General features: G+C 40.8%; 1 protein-coding gene across 1 annotated transcript; it reads right to left on the bottom strand.

The window, feature by feature from the left end:
- Positions 1–8,103: 8,103 nt before the first annotated feature.
- Positions 8,104–8,948, bottom strand: LOC309546825 (large ribosomal subunit protein uL13). The gene has a single exon (XM_082246513.1). The coding sequence runs from the start codon at positions 8,927–8,929 to the stop codon at positions 8,177–8,179; it is 753 nt and encodes a 250-aa protein (XP_082102639.1). The 5' UTR covers positions 8,930–8,948; the 3' UTR covers positions 8,104–8,176.
- Between the last annotated feature and the right edge of the window lie 11,904 nt (positions 8,949–20,852).

Raw genomic sequence — 20,852 nt, 5'->3', positions numbered from 1 at the left:
TATATTGATTTAAACTTATATCTTCCTTGACTGGAATATTGCAGGTGGATTCTATTTCTGTCATATATCCTGATCACGCATTTCCAACAAACTCCATGTTTAGTAATAAAAAACACAAATTACTGTTACCGAATCAGATGGCAAGAGGAGCCAATTCCATTATAAAGAGGGGACACAGGTGCAGATCAATGTTTCCCGATCAGATAGCAGGAGGAGCCAGTTCCATTAGAAAGAGTGAACAGGAGAAAGCAAAATTATATGGGGTTAAAGGTCATACAGCAGTTGTCTAGAGACAGGAGATCCTATATAGAACTTGGGGTGATTGGTTTTTCTGCATGATTGGATCTATCTGCTCTACATCTTTGGCAAGTTTTTCGGGGTGTAGTATAGGAACATGGAGTCACTTTAATCTTGTATCCAAAAATAGTCCTTATATGATATAACATGTATACCTAATTATTATACCTCAATCTAGATGTCAGCCAGGTGTATACTACTCCTTGGCGGTTACACATCTGAATTTAGCTCCACCCTTCAAGGTATCAAGCTCTGAAAAATCCACGATTGTCTCTTCGTTAATTACTAAAAAAACTCTGCAGAGATATGTGTCCTGCACAATAATCGTACAGGTATGTACGGAATAAATTTTGTCTTCTGTACTTGAAAATTCTGGATAATATATATTATATAATTAACACAACTTCTCTAGTTTTACCGTGTGGACCCCACATGTAACCAATTGGTGAGCCTCTGTGTCCGCATTCCCTTGTTGCGTCCACATTGGCTGCTGCCTTGCCCATGCGTGGACCCCCAGCCAGTCACTGGGTTAGTCACCACAGACATATATATACAATCAAAATCTTTATGAAGTTCTTGGCTTTATGTATGTGCATGTCTCATAATGTATGAACAGCCCCTGTGTCTATGATATGATTCTTAATTGTATTTCTCCATTATACAGAGTTTATTTATATATAAGCTCCAGATGAAGCTTTGAAAAAGGCGAAACATGTTGAGCAGTTGAACTGATACAGATTTACAACATCAGCTGACCCGGCTGGACGGTGCCTATTCCTTTGGAAAGCCGCCGGCAGGATTCTCCTGGTGCTATAACATTTTTATCCTATTAAGGATTTGTACAACAGTTATCTATTTGTGCATGAAATAGAATATTCAAGAACTGCTGTGTGTTTTGTACATGATTAGTGAGCTTATTTATAAGCCACATTTTTTATATAGAGATATAATATGTTTGTTTCTTTGTGTCTTTTTTGCTTTTATGTGAAAATAAATAAATAATATTTTAACTACTTCGAGTGCCAACAAAATCCTTTCTTCCCAGCCTTCCATGTTTCAATACCTCTGCAGTCTGGCACTCACTGCAACTACTGCAGTCACTGCAAAACTGCTAGAAAAAAAGCTAGGCAACACAACAGCTACACAGTGGATTGGACTGTAGTCAGTAGACTACCTCTGCAGTAGGGCACTCACTCACTGCAATAATTTTAGATCACTACTGCAGTAGCGATTTAAAATTATTGCAGCAGTGAGTGGTACACTACTGCAGCAGAAGTCCACTGACTCCAATCCACTGTCTAGCTTTTTTTCTAAAGACAAAACCTAGACAGTGGATTGGAGTGGACTGGTGGACAGACACTATTGCTACACTTTCAAATCAATACTCCCATTTAAGTAGAAACATTTTATAGTGCAGAAAGCATAACATTTCAGCATGTTTACCAGTTAAACGGTTTCTTTTCATAAATTGCTGTCACTTGACTAAAAACACGCTCACTTGGTACCAAGGAAGGAGGAGCAGAAAGTTATCTTCTAGCATGAGAAGCAAGTCTTTTGTAGAGTGCCTCATTTTCTTTCCACCACTGAAGAGGATCACTTTTTCTATCAATTACTGGTTCCTTCAAATAGAGACGAAGTTCATTATCCAGGGTCATTATTGCAGATTGAGAAGAATCCTCCGCATGAGGCCCCAATAAAACACTGAACATGGCATCTATTTCACCACAATGAATTTTCTCTTCTGTCCATTGTCTTTTTGGACATTTTTCTCCTGCATCCTGCTCTTCCACATCAGAAACCTTCTGTTCTTGACTTTTCTTTTCCTCCTGCACCTTCTGTTGAACTTGAATCTCTTCTGTCAGCCATTGTTTTGCCTTGGCCAATACATCATCAGAAGAGAAAGGATGGTTCTTGTATCGAGGATCCAAAAGACGTGCAAGCACAACATTTGTTATTCTTCTCATGCTTCTCAAACCATTTGGAGAGGCTGTCCCTCATGGCCTGCCTACATGCTTTAAGGCCACGTGTGTTTGGGTCCTTCCCTTTGAAGAAGCATCTTCAGCACTCTCACACATGGCATGACAGAGGACACAGATGAGTCGTAATGACTCACCTCTAGTGTCACTTCCTCAATGGGTAGGAGCATCTCAATAATGTTGGCTGCTATGTCCCACTGATCAGCAGTAGGACAAGAATGTCCTCCAAGTCCATATTCACCAGAATATATAATGAGAGCTCGCTTCTGCTCCAGCAACCTTTGTAACATGTGTAGCGTTGAGTTCCATCCTGTTGGAACAGCCTGTATCAAGTTGTTTTTGGGTAGGCCAAGGTCTTCCTGAATGCACCTCAGTCGCTGCTTGGCAAGAATAGAATGGTGGAAATGGCCTGCGCACTTCTTCAGCAATGCTTTCTGGTTTGACAGACCATTTACCACAAGTTGGAGGGTGTGTGCCATGCAACTGACGTCTCACACTTCAGCAAGTCTCACCTTTAACCATGTTCGCTCCACTGTCTCGCAGCACAAGCATCACTTGGTCTTTGGTGATTCCCCATTCTTCTAGCATGCCTAGAAACATTTCTCTAATGTACTCCCCAGTGTGGGATCCTTGCATCACTTTTGTATTCAACACCAAATGCCTTCTTGTCCATCCGCTGTCAATGAAGTGGCATGTAAGACTCATTAGTGATTTTTGTTTATCCTGACCAGCAGTCTGTCGTGAATGAGAGTGAGTTGCCAGCATTTTCTGGTTTCAGCACAGCCTTTACTTTCTTAACGACCTTTTGGTGAATCTTTTGCAGCATTTCAGTTCGATAAAATTTGTCACTCTTCAGTGTGTACCTTGGCTCAAGCATGGACACCAACTGCTGAAATCCAGGGTTAGACACTATTGTAAATGGCTGGTTATCAGTGACCATCATCTCTGTGATTACTCTGTCCAGGATTTGGATCTTCCATTAGATTTTAGCCACCTGATTTTTTTTTTTCTGAAACCTATCTGTTATTGTTGGCTGGGATAGCGATGTTTCACCTTGTGATTCATTTTGTTTTTTCTGTCCTGCATTATACAATTAAACATGATGAACTCTTAGATGGGCCCAAACATTAGACATATTTTTGTTTTTTGCAGTTATTAATCCCATGCTTACATTGTTTTTGCAAGTGTTGCACAGTGCTGTTTATTTTCCTGGAGATGGACAAGAGAAATAGTCCCAGACCACACTTTTAATTTTTCTATCTCCATCCATCTTCATTGAAAGTTGAAAATACACTAATATAGGCTTAAACAAAATGGCTGGCTGGCACCCTGTGGTGGGTGGGTGGGTGGCTGGCTGGCACCCTGTGGTGGGTGGGTGGCTTGCTGGCACCCTGTGGTGAGTGGCTGGCTGGTTGGCTGGCTGGCACTCTGTGGTGGGTGGCTGGCTGGCACCCCTTGGTGGGTGGCGTGGCACCCTTTGGTGGCTGGCTGGCACCCTGTGGTGGGTGGCTGGCTGGCACCCTTTGGTGGCTGGCTGGCACCCTGTGTGGTGGGTGGCTGGCAGGTACAGGCCCAGGGCCGGTGGGTGGCTGGCAGTTACAGTCAGGCAGGGCCTGTGGCTGGCTGGTAGGTCTGTGGGTGTGTGGAACTGGGTGGCTGGCTGGCACTGAACAGCTGTGGATGGTGGGTGGCCACGGGCTGTGTTACACGTGCACTGTCTTTGACTGGTCTTTGATAGAACTAGAAGATCACTCACTGTCCCGACCGACTGTGTGCACAGCATACATTACAGAGCAGACTCCAGTGTGGCCGTGGTGGGTAAAACACACTGTAACAAGGCTGAGGGAGGCGGCCTAAGAAGGCCGCAGAAGCTGCCCAGTGAAAGGAGGTGTGTCGCATCATACGCAATGACGTCACGGCAATATCGGTAAATCCAAAGGCCGATTCCGATATATCGGGAAAAGTACATATCGGCTCTCTATATATCAGTGTTGCCGATAATCGGTCGATCTCTACTGTGGTTGTGGGGTCTGCGGGCAGGGGGCTTATTGGAATCTTGAATCCCCCTTTAACAAGAGGGGCCCTAAGATCCTGGACCTATTTACCCAAAAAAGTGTCAAAAATAGACAGGAGGCAGTTTGACCATTCCTTTATTAAAAAAAAAAAAAAATGTCTCCTGATGTAGATCCATCGTCAATCACGCCAATGCCTCGGCCGGACTAGAAAAAAGAAAAAAATAACCCCACCCGTGACAAAGGCTAACCGTCCAATGCAGGCTCCGACATTTGATGGTATTTATATACAGTACGCCTCTCACATTTTTGTAAATACTATATCTTTTCATGTGACAACACTGAAGAAATTACACTTTGCTACAATGTAAAGTAGTGAGTGTACAGCTTGTATAACCGTGTAAATTTGCTGTCCCCTCAAAATAACTCCACGCCCAGCCATTAATGTTGAAACCTCTGGCAACAAAAGAGAGTACACCCAAAGTGAAAATGTCCAATTAGCCATTTCACCCTCCCCAGTGTCATGTGACTCGTTAGTGTTACAAGGTATCAGGTGTGAATGGGGAGCATATGTGTTAAATTTGGTATTTTAGCTCTCACTCTCTCATACTAGTCACTGGAAGTTCAACATGGCACCTCATGGCAAAGAACTCTCTGAGGATCTGAAAAAAAAAAGAATTGTTGCTCCACATAAAGATGGCCTAGGCTATAAGAAGATTGCCAAGACCCTGAAACTGAGCTGCAGCATGGTGTACAAGACCATACAGTGGTTTAACAGGACAGGTTCCACTCAGAAATGGCCTCGCCATGGTCGACCAAGGAAGTAGAGTGGACGTGCTCAGCGTCATATCCAGAGGTTGTCTTTGGGAAATAGATGTATGAGTGCTGCCTACATTGCTGCAGTGGTTCAAAGGGTGGGGATCAGCCTGTCAGTGCTCATACCATAAGCTGCACACTGCATCAAATTGGTCTGCATGGCTGTCATCCCAGAAGGAAACCTCTTCTAAAGATCATGCACAAGAAAGCCCACAAACAGTTTGCTGTGGACAAGCAGACTAAGGTCATAGATTACTGGACCCATGTCTTGTGCTCTAAAGAGACCAAGATAAACGTATTTGGTTCAGATGGTGTCAAGCGTGTGTGGTGGCACCCAGGTGAGGAGTACAAAGAAAAAGTATGTCTTGCCTACAGTCAAGCATGGTGATGGGAGTGTCAAGGTCTGGGGCTGCATGAGTGCTGCCGACACTGGAGAACTACAGTTACCCAATACCCTTTTTATGGCCAATTACTTGCATATATATGCCTTCAAAATGGTGACTTTTGATTTTTCAAGTTCAGGTCCCATAGACTTCAATGGGGTTGCAGTGCGGGTCTGAACTTTTGCAATGTTCGAGAGTTCTGGTGCAAACCATACCAGGGGGTGTTCAGCCCATCTCTACTGAGGATATATTGGCAGTCTTTAAATCCTTTTACCAAGAGCTCTATAGGTCCAGGGTAACTTATAATAGTGATGAGTTATCTCACCTTTTAGATCATATTAATTTTCCCACTCTGGATAAATGCTGGCTGGATGCCCTGTTAACCTTGGAAGAATTTGAGAGTGCTGTTGCATCTCTTCATAAAAGTAAGGCTTCTGGTTTGGATGGCCTGCCTAATGATGTTTTTAAACAACATAAAAAGAAACTCCTTCGTCCAGGCCTTTAATGTGGCCCTTACATGGCAGAGGCCTAATATTGTGGTCCTGCCCTAGAAGGATAACGACCTACTATCTCTGGAATTCTACAGACCAATTTTAGTGCTTAAAACTGATATTAAAATCCTTGCCAAAGTTTTGGTCAATAGGCTGGATACAGTTATTACATCTATCATTCAATCAGATCAAATAGGTGAAATTCTTCTACCATGGTGAATATAAGAAATAAATATTCTGTCCCTTGTGGGACAATGTCTATTTTTTTTTTCTTTGTCTCATGGGACCAGACAAGAGTGTCCGATACCGCCTCTTTTGTTTGCGGTAGCTATAAAGTCTCTTGCGACCTTGCTGAGGCAGACTTCTGGGGTGAGAGGATTTTTCAGGGGAAAAATGAAAATAAAATAGCCCTGTTTGTGGACATATTGTTCTTTCTGATCAATACCCAGGGATCACTGTCTTTTGCAATGTTCATAAATAAGAACTTGGTGTTTTTTTCTGGCCTTACAATTATCTGGAATAAGTCCATACTGCTTCCACTGGATCCTCCTCAAGCCCCCCCCCCCCCCTGCATTGTCACAGATTAAGGTGGATGTACAATTTAAATATTTTTGGGTAATAGCTTCCATTCAACCCAAAGAATATATTTCTCATTTGTTACCTTTACTTCAGAAATTTAGTTGCCAGGGCAAAGTGTGGTGTAAGCTGATGCTTTCTGTGGCTGGTCACACCTATCTTTTATAAATAATCTGGATGACCCAGTTATTGTACTGTTTACACAACTTGCCCTGTTGGATCCTGCATTAATATTTTAAAAAATGTAGTACGTAAATACATAGAAACTTTATCTGCCAGAATGAAACATGTCTTCTTCTTCTCAGCACAATTTTCTCTTTATAATTTGTTTCAGTATTCTTCTCACAATATATTCATAGTTACATAGTAGTTGAGGTTGAATAAAGACAATAGTCCATCCAGTTCAACCTGTGTAGGTGTGTGTGGCCATAATCATCTCTCATACCCCTTAATGTTCTGATCCTTGAGATGTATGTCCAAGAGTCTTTTGAAAGTAGCCATACTTCCTGCAGAAACTACCTCGTGTGGTAGAGAATTGCACAATCTTGTAGCCCTAACAGTAAAGAACCCCCTGCGTTGCCTGAGGTTAAAATGCTTCTCCTCTAATCGCATTGTATGTCCTCAGGTCCTCATGCAATCCTTGCGATTGAATAGCTTTTTTTCTATGCTGAGATCACCATTGAGGTATTTGTAAATTGCTATCATGTCCCCTCTCAGGCGTCTCTTCTCCAGGGAGAATAAATTAAGCGATTGTAGACGCTCTTCATAATTAAGGTCCTCCAATCCCCTAATTAGTTTAGTTGCCCTTCTCTGGACTCTCTCCAACTCCAACACATCCCTCCTGAGGCCTGGTGACCAGAACTGGACAGAGTACTCCAGATGCGGTCGGACCAGAGTTTTATAAAGTGGTAGGATTATAGTTTTATCTCTGGAATACATCCCCTTCTTTATGCATACTAATATTCTGCCGGTTTTGACAGCTGCCACTTGACATTGCATGCTATTGCCTAGTCTATCCTCTACCAAGACTCCCAGATCTTTCTCCATTTTTGATTCCCCCAAAGGTTCCCCCCTTTCCTCTACCATATTATGGTATACCTACTTTCAAAAGTCCCTGCAAAGAGATTTTTTTTCCCCCTTCGAAACCATGCAAAAACATCCAGGAAGAGGCCACACTTGGTAGAACAGAAGGACAATATCACAATCCTTACAGGCACTTAGAGGTCACAAAGAGATACAGGACAACAAAATTCATTACCAAAGCGGGTCCCTGAAATATCATTGATCATGTTATTATTGACTTTCTTTACCTAACATCATGTTTAATTACAGGAAATATCTATATAATGATTGCCAAGATAACTTGTTTTAATTTTTCTGCGCATTGCCCTTGATTGCCTCAAACATTTGTCTAGTATCTCCACGATTTTAAATTGAAAATTACAGTAAAGTAAAAAAATATAACATCAGTAAAATAAGAAAATTAGTCAACTTAGTCAAAATATGGTAAAATAGAAAAAAGTCAAAGTATTGAAATTATACCACTATGAGAAAAGATCCTGCTTAGTTTTTTTTTTTTTTTTTTTGAGTTTTCCAAATATTTTATTCCAAGTCTGTGGTCATATTTAAACAAGGACACCGTATTTCTTCAGGACGTCTGTGTACTTTGCAATTTTACTTTCAACATTCTTCTCTGCTTGCTTCTTCAGTTTCATGACCAGCTTCTTTTTGTTATAGTGCAGCTTGGCCTTTGCCTTCCTCTTCTCCTCCAGAGTGGCAGTGACTGCCTGGTACTTCCAGCCAACCTCATGGGCAAGGCGGCCAAGGAGAGCAAACTTGCGTGTTGGCTTCAAGCGCACAATCTTTAGGGCAGCAGGGACCACCATACGCTTCCTCTTATCGTAAGGAGGTGGGATACCGTCAAAGACCTTCAGTCGCTCCAGAGCAGCCTGTCCTCGCTTAGTCTTGTGTGGCAGCATACCTCTTACAGTCCTCCAGAAGATGCGGCTAGGTGCTCTGAAGTGGTATGGCCCACGGGAAGGGTTTGTGTTCATGCGTTTACGCAGAAAAGAAAGGTATTTGAGTTTGTTGCGGTAAAAGTTGCCAGAAATGTTGATACCTTCACATCTGACGACAACCACTTTACGTCCAAGCAAAACTTGCTTAGCAACAATGGCAGCGAGACGACCAAGGAGATGTCCTCTGCCATCTAGGACCAGAACATGACTTGAAGCCTTGATTCCACCACCCAAGTTCTTGTAGAATCCTGGAAGACCTCCTTTAGTTAGTTCTGAAGGTATCTTCTTGATTGGTGCTTTGCCCTTTGGTGGGGCCTTGGCCTTTGGTGGGGCCTTACCCTTGGCCTTAGAGTCCGCCATCTTGTGCTGCCGGCCGAGAAAGAGAAGATCCTGCTTAGTTTTGTTGATGAAAAGTAATGCCTTTAAAAATTGGCAAAATCGAAATACCCAAAGCAGCCTTGTAAGAGGGAAAAGTTATAAACTATACTCACATGCAAAACAATTACATATTGTCAGTTGCAAACCTGAAACATAGGCCTATAAGAGAGGTTTTCTATGTATACCTAATACATATCTATTGTTTTTATCTCCAGATTTCTTGCATCTACTATAAATTAGGTTGTTGATTTTTTTTTTTTTTTATCACAGTATATTTGTAAATGGGTGTGCAATCTTGTTTTATTAGCAAAGTGCTTATTCAAACATAGCAGTACAGAATTTTAATAAGTTCTCATAACACAGATAAATATCAATATAAACCAAAAGAAGCAATTAACCTTCCAAATGTAAGCATTGCCCCCTCTGGGAACATAAACATGAGCTCACTCAAGTATGTAATCAAATGCACGCAAATATTCTGCTTCCTCCAAGGGATGAAAAATGAAAGTAATAGAAAGAAAATGTCCTATGTTTACCTTTAGATCAAGCATCCCTTCAATCTGGATTGGATTCTATTGTTGGTGGTCATCTTGTAATGTGAAAAGAATGATGTGTACAAGTCAACTGAGGTCCCATCCCTGTCTTGATTTACATGTTATGCCTTGGGGATTACGCTATATTAAACAAGGACAACATAGCTCCCATTAGAAGTTTTAGGGTTGTAAATAAATATATTCTGTTCTCTGTTTTCAGATACTGATTTTACATGTCTTTGATTTGCATTTAACTGAAGATTTCACATGGTGTGACATTTTTATGATACAACTTCTAACAAACTCTGTCTTTGCTAATGCATTTATATAGTTATAAATAGAAACCTCTTGGGTTTCTAAATAATTGCACTTTAACATCTGCTTTTAAAACTGGGAATATTCAATTCAGTTTTAAAATTGTTCTCCTTTTGTTCTGCAAATCTCTGCATTAATGATGGTAATATAATAACATTCTATAAATTACTGTAAAAGTCAGTCTTTACTGTCTGACCTGCCAATTTAATATCAGTTCTCCACCATGTCTTAATCTGGCCATACATGGTTAGGTTTTTGCTCATTTAGCCAAGGGTTAAACAAAAAATAAATGAACAGATTCCTCCATCTTCATAAACAAGGTATTTGGATGGGGCTTAAATTGGTTCTAAAGGCAGACATTTTTTCTTATCTTAATGCATTCTATGCTTTAGGACAAAACATCTTTTGTGTGCAGCAACCCCCTTCAGCCACCCTAATACTTACATGAGCTCCATCTCGATCCAGTGATGTTGTCCAGGACTGTTCCTCCTGATTGGCTGAGACACAGCAGCGGGCGCCATTGGCTCCTGCTGCTGTTAATCAAAGTAAGTGAGCCAATGTGGAGAGATAGGGGCAAGGCTGAGTCACAGCTTCATGTCTGAAGGGGCACACGGAGCTGCGGCTTGGTTTGAGTGCACCCATAACAAAATGCTTGCTGTGGGGCAATCGGCAGGAGGGAGGGGTCAGAAGTGCTGAAGAGGGACCCCAGAAGAGGAGGATCGGGGTTGCTCTGTGCAAAATCATTACACAGAGCAGGTAAGTATGACATGTTTGTTTGTTTTTTTTTTTTTGTTTCTGTTTTTTTTATACAGAAAAAAAAATAACAAGACTTTAGTATCACTTTAATGTCATTGTGTTTCAATCAGGAGTACAGGTTTTCATGCTGCTAGAGGCTGTATATTGCACTGTTATCATAATATTGATGCAGTTTACCTGTGTGCACTGAAGAGTAGGTGCACATTTTATATAGGAGTGTGGTTATTAAAAGTTGTGATTTTAAGCAGTACACACTGTTATATTTCAGTTTGCCTTGAGTGACGGTGGATTGGTTCCTACAGATTCTGGACACTGGGAAGGGGGAAAAAGTTTTACATGTTCTCTAAAATATGCAGGTCATCCTTTTAGGGTGAGAGCACATCTACACTTGTGGTGGATGGGGAGTGGAGTGAATAACTAGAGATACTGCACAGAGTGAATGGAAGATCTGTGGCACCAGGGGTTGATTTCTTTTTTGGACAACATAGTTGGATTATAATGATTTCTGTTAACACTCTTTGAACATTCTTCGCAATACACTGTTGGTCTTAATTTTTTATTATGTTCTTGCACAACACTTTATTTTATGATGTATTGTGTTTAAATTAGAGTATTGCTGCACTGTTATAGTTTATCAATTTTTTTAATGTGTGAAGCACATATTAATGTTGGCTGACTACTGATGTTTATGTATAGAGGAGATATATATACACACACACACACGCGTTACGGCGCAGGAGTTTTATTTTACACTTTATAAAGGTGTTTGGAGGACATTGTCGGGTGCAGAGGGTGCTGATGTTAAAATATACACATCTATGGCTGCAACAGGAGTCCATTAAACAATACATTTATGTTAGGTTGGGGAGCCCACACATATGAACAAAATTAAGCTTGTCCCTGCTGGACTGGCTTGATTTCGATCCCTGTATGGCCAGCTGTAGTGTATTTTTTTCCAGACATGGTTTAGGTGTTGCTTGCCCTTTTCACCTGTCCTTTTCACACTGCCTCCAAACATAGGTCAGGTGTTGCTTCTCCTCCTCTTTCATCTCTGTCCTTTTTATTTGTACTAGGATTGGTCAATTTTACTTCATGGAATTACTTTCCACCCATCTTGTGTGTTTCCTTCCCTTCTTCTTTATTTGCTCTGTTGTATCTGTTTCCTACTTTGTTTCTTGAATCAAAGAAAATCTGTGCACCAGTCCTCAAAGTTTCCAGCTGCATGCACTGCAATGGTGTAACTTATGCTAAATGAATAAATAGTGTTTCACTATCAAGCAATTATACAATAAAACAACTGAAGGTGAAAACATAGAAACATGTACAAAAAAGTAACAATGCTAATATTGTGGAAAAAAATCAAATAGGCAATGCCTAAATAGTCCATGATTAAAATTCACAAAAGACTAGAGAGGGAGCCAATCAACTGTGAGTCCAAAAATAAATCGCTTGATACCTCCACCAGGTGTCCCAAGGATGTGCTCTCACCTTATGGTTTGATGCCCACTACAAAGGTCAAACTAGCATAGTTAAATGCATATATCCAAAGGAATTCCTCCTGTATACTTCCAAAGGCAATGGAGGCACTTTCCCACAACTTCCAAAAAACATCAAGCATCAAAAGTGTTAAACAGTCAACTGACCGTGAATTGGGCAAATCTCTTACAGGTGCAGACATAAAACACTTTTTACTATTCATGTTGGCTCTCTCATCTCTTGAATAACCTTCACAAGTTAAAAAAAAAAAACAATGGTAAAAGAGAGAGCATTTAATTTGTGATTTTAAAAGAACTTAGGATAAATAAAGTTGTAAAAAAGTGTGGGGTCATTAGAAACATAATGGAGGATAATGAAAAACAAGTACAGCTGAGCAGGAGGAATCAGAATCCATGGTCAAATAGTGCTTGCTCAAATTCACAAAATATACAACTTACGAATAACTCCCAGCATCAAAAGGGTCAAAAAGCCAACCGACTGTGGGCACAACCTCTCTGCAGCTCTGGAAACCAAGGAGCCACAAAGGAAAAACTTGACAGAAGGATTGAGTGGAAGAAAGACCGGGGTCAGTGTATAAATTTTCTGTTGTACTTTTTTCATTACTTCCAATTCACAGGTAGGACCACCAGATATACGTAAAAGTACCTTTTGGTCTGCTCCAGCAGAGTAGGGAGGGGTTTGTATGCCAAATTTCTAATAAAATAGGTATTCTATACCATTCATCCAAAAGTTTAAAATTACTTTCCAATGTACTAGAGAAGATGCATGTACCGAAGGCCGTTATTTTGCTTTTTGAGCTGTTGAGAGTTCTTGAGATGTCTCTGTTTCTAACTTTGCAAGGTAATCCAGGGAGGATAATACATCCAATAGAGTAACAAAGTATGCAAAAAAAAAATCTTTGTAGGAGACACCTTTCCAACCCAAATTTGTTTCTAATAAGTAAAGATCATTTACATATCTGAAGAATTTTGGTAGAATTATTAAAAAATTGGTAATTTGATCGAGACATTACATATCTAGTGGAGATGTGCCCCATTTTTCACTAAAGTTTTGGAGATCAAGTATGGCTAATTCTCTTAATATGTGGTGAAGCCTAGGAGTACATTTTATTTTAAATGCATACAGTACTGTATGTTTCATTTGTTAAACATGAATTACCTTTTGTAGCACATCCCAGTTACATGTTCATATGAGCTCTGCTTAAAAGTCACACGGTATACTATTTCAACTGTACAATTTCAGGATACAATGATAGAATCTCCCAAAACACCAAAAACTGAATAAATGATTCAGTCTGACATTAGAGACAAAAACTGTCACGTTAATTGGCCTCACAAGGTTAACAATAGCAAGTGCTTTAATACACATTTAACTGCATTGACAAGAGTACATTTAATTGTCAAACATGTTATCTGTGGCTAAATAGCTAGACCTTTACATAATGTCCAAAGAATTTTGCAATTTGGAGCTTGACATCTGCCTGTTAAGAAGATTAAAACGGCTCATAAACCTTAATAATTTATAGATTTCAAATATGATAAGACCATGCAAAGCATTGTAAAAAAAAACAGAATAGATGTCTTTCCATGAGAAATTCAGTTTCCATTCCAAGACCACAATCCTAAAACTATGACTACAATGTGCAAAGTAAAAAAAAAAAAAAAAAAAAAACATCTTCCCCGGAGTACAGAGAGTAAATAAAAAAAATAAAAAAACTTTGGAAAGTACTGCAGTAAAGGAATGCAGAGGGTCTGACATTAGGGAGTATCTGCAAGAGAGGATTGTGGAGAGCATGACCATGGACAGTATAGACAGGTGAAGTGTACTGACGGTATGATGGTGACCAATATGAACAGCAGAGTGTCATAAAAAAGGACTATGCAACATCTGGCTCAGGCTAAAAACAAATATAGGTGGTGTTCTCACATGAAGCATTGAAGGTAGGAAGGTTGAGTGGCATTAATGTTTCCTCCACCACCTCCCTCCCTGTCTTTATTTTGGTCCATCTGAGCCACCTGTGTGAGAGCTAGGCTGCAACCAAGGTTAAAGGTTTGCTCTGTATGCTCCCCTTTCCTCGGGTACTTCTGCAGCTGATATAGGCAGAGTGTGAAGTAGTCTGGGGAGAGATGTTTGTCAGCAGGGTTGTGAGGCAGCCATTGAGAAGGGTCTGTGAAGGTGGCAGTATGGTTGAGAAGTAAAATGTCCAGGGAGGGATATGTTGTCCTAAAAAGGGGTTAAAGATCTCAGGGCTTGTTTTCTGCAATTTATTTTAATAAGGGGAACCTCAACTTTAATTTTTAACCACTTCCAGTCTGCCGTACATTTATAAATGTCCTCAGAAGGGAAGGTTGACATTTCGGTCATCGCTGCAGCAGAGATCAACAAATAATTTTGTTGGGTCGATAATTCCCTACAAACTAAAAGTAATCCTAGCAGCTAACGAGCCACTGGATTACTTTTACAGGTGGTGGAAGGGGGTCCCACCCCCTTCCCACTGCCTCCTTTACCGTGCAGTCCTGTGTGAACAGAGAATGGGGGCGGCTCTGGGCACACAGTAAGAGGATTGGATGTTGTTCCTCCCACTGTGTGACATCAGAAACAGAAAGCGACAGGGATTTTTTTCACTTCCTGTTTATATTCTTTGTTTACCTGGCCGTTAAAGGCCAGTAAAATCAGACCGATCTGTGTCTGAGCAGCTGCATTGGAGGTCAGAGGGGAGATCTGGGGGTAATAGACCCCAAATCTCTCCTTAAAGAGGATCTGTCATGAACCATGCTATTACAAGGGATGTTATTCATCCCTTGTAATAGCAATGTAATAGCAATCTGGAACGTGGAAAAACACCTAGACAATGCACTGCAATACACACGCCCTTGATTGAGATGAAGAAAAAAAGTAGGGAAAAAATGCACTGCAACACATCAAAAACCCCACACAGAAAAGCCACCTGAATGCAGAAATTGTGGTGTGAACTGACTCTTACTCATTTACTGTAAGGTAGAGGAAGCTGATTGGTTGATCAGACAAAAACTTTTAAATTTGTTGTTTTCCATTAAAATGCCTAAGAGCCTTTTTTTTTGTAGTTATTGATAATACCAATTAAGGCCAGCTATAGTGTATAAAGTCCTTGTTTCCTATCACAGCAAACAATTACCAATTATCAATTTGACCTATTAACATAATGCTCAGTTGGAGGAATTTCCTTTTAAAGTGTAATTACAGGTCCATCTATTACCAACTTATTTTCTGTTTGTGCATGGATATTGAATTTCAGAGTGATTGAGCAGGCATATTACATAAGGAAATAAAAAAAAAAAATTATGACTTCATTCAGATACTGAAAAAGGCAACATTTTACAGTTTAGCACCACAACTGTTAAGACACATGTAGCAGGTTTTCCAGGCCTGTGGCCTGATATGGGTCTGCCACTGTTACCGGTTACCTCTCCAGACCATGTGAGCTGCGGCCCCGGGTGTGAGAACTGAGACATTGACAACTCTGGCATCTTTGTTTTGTGGTTTTATTGTAGAAAAAGGGGATGGGAGAAGGGAATGAGTGGGATACTCCTTTAGGCTTAACTAGATACAATTTGGGACTTTATCCAGAAAATGCCTGTTAACGCTACCTTGACGCCAGCCGACGCTAGCCAGAGCTCACTTACGCTTAGAACACACTATTACTTGACTGAAGTGCTGAATCCTCGACTCTTGGTCCAGAAGACTCAGGACTGTGGAGCATAGAGCTACTGACACTGCTGCAATGCAAAGTCTCTGGCAACTCTCTCCAGCCTGGCACTGGCTGGAGGTAGCTTGCCGTGGATTACTGTATAGCTGCAACTCTCAACTGGTACTCTGTACAATTCAGGGCCCAAACCGCTGGTGCCCCATTTACACTTTTAGCTCTTCAGGGTCCACTGAATGTGTACCCCCTCTATTACTTCAGGGTCCTCAACCTAGGTACCCCCTTTCAGCTAGCTGGCACTGGATCCCAGAACCTCATCCCTAGTGGCCTCCTCTAACACTTCAGGCAGACCCCCAGGTGAAATCCTCAGTACTCACCACCTGTGTAGGCTTTCCTGGGACTGGACCCCTCTCACTCTCTGCTGGTTCTCGGCACACCGGATCCCCTTAAGCTCAACTCAGCACTCTCTGGATTCTCAGGCGACACCCCGATACATTTGCTTCCTCCGACAGGAGGAGAGACAGCCGTTCTCTCCCTCCTGGGACTCTGCTCCTGCCATAGACACTGTGTCACGCACTTCCCCCAAACTTATACCCAGTCCCAGAATCCTTCGCAGCATAATCTGCCTTCTGGGGTAGTTACAAGCTAGGATGTGTCCCCTGATTGGGCTTCTCACACTGCCCTATGAGAAGCCTCTCATAGGAGCCACGTGGGGAGACTTGTCCCCTCAGCAGGCACATCTGGAAGCCCTGACACCCTAACTAAATAAATCACAGCCCTGCTGTTAGGCAGCCAAGGCTCACTATACATTTACCTAGCACCTACCTGTAGGGTGCTACACATATATATAGATAGACTGCAATTTCTGAACAAATGAGCAGGCATATTGCATTCGGAAATAAAAGAAAAGGGTCTTAATTCACAAACTGAGCCCCGGTTCACACTGGTGCGATGTAGGAAACCCTGTGATACAGTGCCAGTTCCAACATCCCACCTTGATCTCAGACTGGTTCACACTGAAATCTGCGAACCACTGGGGGTGTCAATGTAAAGTTAATGACACCCACAGATCGGTTCTCAGATCGCAGTGCGAACTGACAAATGTTGCTGGAATCAGATCGTATAGGTGTGAACACTCATGCGATTCAATTTCAGTGTGGACCAAAAAAAGAATCCTGCATCATTTTGGTTTGAATGCGATGCAATTTCAGCCATGCAGTTTGTGTGGCTAAAATTGCATTGCACAGACATTGTATGTGATCTGCAAAGCAATTCGGTGCAAATCACATGCGATGTCTGTCATCGCACAAGTATGAACCCAGCCTGAAGAGGGAAAGATTTTACAGTTTTGCACCACAGCTATTAAGCCTTTTGGACAGTCTGCATTTTCTGATGGATTGCATAGACATATTGAGCCTAATTCACTAAAAGGAAGGAATAGAAATGCTCACTACCCATTTAACTACTCCCAGCTAAAGTAATCAACACCTCAACTAGGTAGTTAAAAAGTGCACACACTCTCCGTTGTAAAAGTGCACTCAATGTTAGTTAGCAGCTCTTAGGTCATAAGTTTAAATCCCAACCATGCTACCAGCCACCTAAATGTAGATCTGGCGAATCTGTACATGCAGGATCGATTGCACATATGCAAATAAACACACTGCACAGTGAAACATGTTCAATATTGTCTGATTAAATTTTACAGATTGATGATATTCCTAACGCCTGAAAATGATGTGATGGTGGTAATTAAGCATTCACCTTTTTAAGTATTTACTTCATTTTCACATTTAAGCTTAATGGAGGTTATGTCATGTTTGGGATTTAAACCCATGGGTGCACTTCTGCATTAATGAATATTCAGTTTAACCCTGTCCACACTGCAGAAGGATAATACAGGAGCAACAAAGGAAAAGGTTTTACAGCAGCTGTCAGCTACAGTCCAGGTTACATCTGGTTTCAAGTGTAAAAGGAAAAAAAAATGCACAGATTTGCAGCACACATTTATTATCATTATTATTATACAGGATTTATATAGCGCCGACAGTTTGCGCAGCGCTTTACAATATGAGGGAAGACAGTTACAATACAATTCAATACAGGAGGATTTAGAGGGCCCTGCTCGTTAGAGCTTACAATCACATTTAAAGCCTGTATTGGATAGGGCACAATTTCTGAGGGAGAGAGAAAGCACATTTTAATTTGAATGAAAAAATTGTGTCTTATTTTGGAGACTAAAGATGGACAAAGTTTACAGATTTGCACCACAGATATTAAGCTTGTATGGTCAGGTTGCAATTTACAGGTAATTGAGTGGGAATTTTGCATTGGGAAATTAAAAAGGAAATCATGTCTTTGTGTTAAATTCAAAATAAAAAACATGAACCAACTTGCACCACACGTTTGAAGCCTTTATTAAATAGACCACAATACAGTAACTGTAGGGGAGCAAGCACATTGCATCTTGAAGTAAAATTTTTGTGTCTTGTATGGGCAGGCTGCTATTTCTGAGCAATTGAGCGTGCATATTGCATCTGGAACAACAAAAGTTGTCACTTTGTTTAAATTGAAAATGAAAAACATAATCCAATTTGCACAACATTTTTGAAGCCTTTAGGCTACATTCACACCTGAGCGTAGCGTTTTCACGCTTTTTTTACCGCGATTTTTACCGCGATTTACAGGCGTTTTTACAGGCGTTTTTAGATTGAATAGAGACCAATGGAAAACGCCTGTAATCTGCCCAAAAAGAAGCTCATGTACTTTTTTGAGCGTTGGGCGTTTTGCTTACAGCGTCAATACGCTCAGATGTGAACAGGGGCCATTGAAATGAATAGGATTTGTCTTGTTGGGCGTTTTGAGAGCTGATCCTAGAGCAGAAAAACTCCCCAAAAACGTCCTAAAACGCCTACATGTGAACGGAGCCTAATGGAATAGGCCACAATATCTGAAGGAAAGCAAACACATTGCATTTGGAAGTAAAAATTTGGTGTTTTGTTTCAGACTAAAGATGGTACAAGGTTAGAGATTTGCACCACAAATTATAAGCCTGTATAAGCAGACTGCAATTTTGGAGCAACTGAGCATGCATGTTGCATCTGGAACAGCAACAAAAAGGATTCCTTACATAGAATTGAAAATACACATTTTAAACCGACTTGCACCACACTTTTCAAGCTTTCATTAAACTAGAGTTCGTTTTTAAGGGAGAGATCAGGCAGAATTTAGTAATAAGTACAAAAAAAAAAAAAAAAATTACATGGAATTTTTTGCATATATATAATATAAATATCATACAGATTTGCTGCAGAAAATCTCATTAACTACTTAAGGATCAGAAGGTTTTACCCCCTTAATGACCAGGCAGTTTTTTGCGATACGGCACTGCGTTATTTCACCTGACAATTGCGTCATTCGATGTTGTACCCAAATAAAATTGATGTCCTTTTTTCTCACAAATAGAGCTTTCTTTTGATGGTATTTGATCACCTCTGCGATTTTTATTTTTTGTGCTGTAAACAAAGTAAGAGCGACAATTCTGAAAAAAAAACAATGTTTTTTACTTTCTGCTATAAAACATTTCCAATAAAAAAATTTAGAAAATCAAATTTTTTCATCATTTTAGGCCAATAAGTATTCTGCTACATATTTTTGGTAAAAAAAATCCCAGAAAGTGTATATTGATTGATTTGCGCAAAAGTTATCATGTCTAAAAACTAGGGGAAAGATTTATGTAATTTTTATTTATTTATTTTTTAACTAGTGATGGCGGCGATCAGCAATTTTTAGCGGAACTGCAACATTTGCGGCGGACACCTAACTGACACTTTTGGGGGGACCAGTGACATTACTACAGTAAACAGTGCTACAAAAATGCATTGTTACTGTATTAATGACACTGGAAAGGAAGGGGTTAACACCAGGGGCAATCTAAGGATTAAATGTGTGCCTAGGGGATGCTTTCTAACTGTGTTCACTGGATAAACACAGAGACCTGTGTTCCTAAATAGGAGGAACACAGGACCCCTGTGTTCATCACTGACAGAACAGAGGTCTGACATGTTTATATCAGCAGACCGCCGTTCTGTCTCCATGGGGAGCAATCACAGGTGTCCAGCGGGCATCGCGCCCACTGGACCTGCTGATTGGCTCCCCCTCTAGCCAATTGGTGCGTGTGCGCGCCACCACTAACTGCTACACAAAACAGCGTACAGGTACATAATTTTGCGTAACAGAGCCAACCTCCCACAGTATAACTATGGCGGTTGGTCGGCAAGTGGTTAGGGGAGAATAATTTTGAGGCAGATATTATACCTAATTCGGTTAACATTTTAGCTGAAACTGCATTTTTTCAGATACTGGTTTAAAAATTACATTTATTTGCAGAATAAGTTCATCCTTTTTAATAGGAGGGACATTTGGAGGCCAAAAATCAACTTCTTTCAATAAGAAATATTTTCTAGAAAGACACTTTATGAAAATCGAGAATAGTGAAAGACAGTGATACTTCTGCGCTACCTAAATATCATCCACTAGGTGTGTGCAAAATAAACCTTAAATAAACAAAAAAGTGCACAAAAAAACGTAAATTAATAATAAAAAGTAGTGATCGACCGATATAGTTTTTTATTGCCGATACTGATATTTTGGTCATCGCATATCGGTATCGGCCGGTTTTTTTTTTTGACAGGTACTGTTGTGGAAAGACCCCAAACCCCTCCTCTGCACTTAAAAGCATTTAAATCGCCAAGTTTGGCTGTTTTGAATTCTGTCATTTTTCTTAATTTGTCGCCAAGTACCCGGAAGTGATGTCATGACATCACTTCTGGGTTTTTACACGGAGACCCGATCAGAGCCGAATGCGGCTTTGATCGGGTCTTCTCTTCGGTGGCCGTGCAGGATGGGTGGGATGGGAGACCTGGGTGAGGTGTGGAAGGCGGCAGGAGGGGGGGGAACGTCATTACAAAGCGGGCTCTTTGTAATGACAGCCGAGCGGCTTATCAGCTGCATCAGTTGTCATTACAAGACAGCTGACTGTCGGCTATGGACGCCGGTACCGGGGTGATGCCCCTAGCTGCAGGCATCATTCCGGTACAAGCACTTTCCCGAAATATCGGCAATA

This window comes from Pelophylax lessonae, assembly GCF_965119305.1.
Source record: "Pelophylax lessonae genome assembly, chromosome: 2".
In the NCBI taxonomy this organism is placed as follows: domain Eukaryota; kingdom Metazoa; phylum Chordata; class Amphibia; order Anura; family Ranidae; genus Pelophylax; species Pelophylax lessonae.
The sequence above is the reverse complement of the archived record's forward strand: the minus strand, read 5'-3'. Positions and strand labels throughout refer to the sequence as shown.

Coding starts and splice junctions, on each gene's coding strand:
- LOC309546825 (XM_082246513.1), bottom strand. CDS start 8,929: ATGGCGGACTCTAAGGCCAAGGGTAAGGCCCCACCAAAGGCCAAGGCC.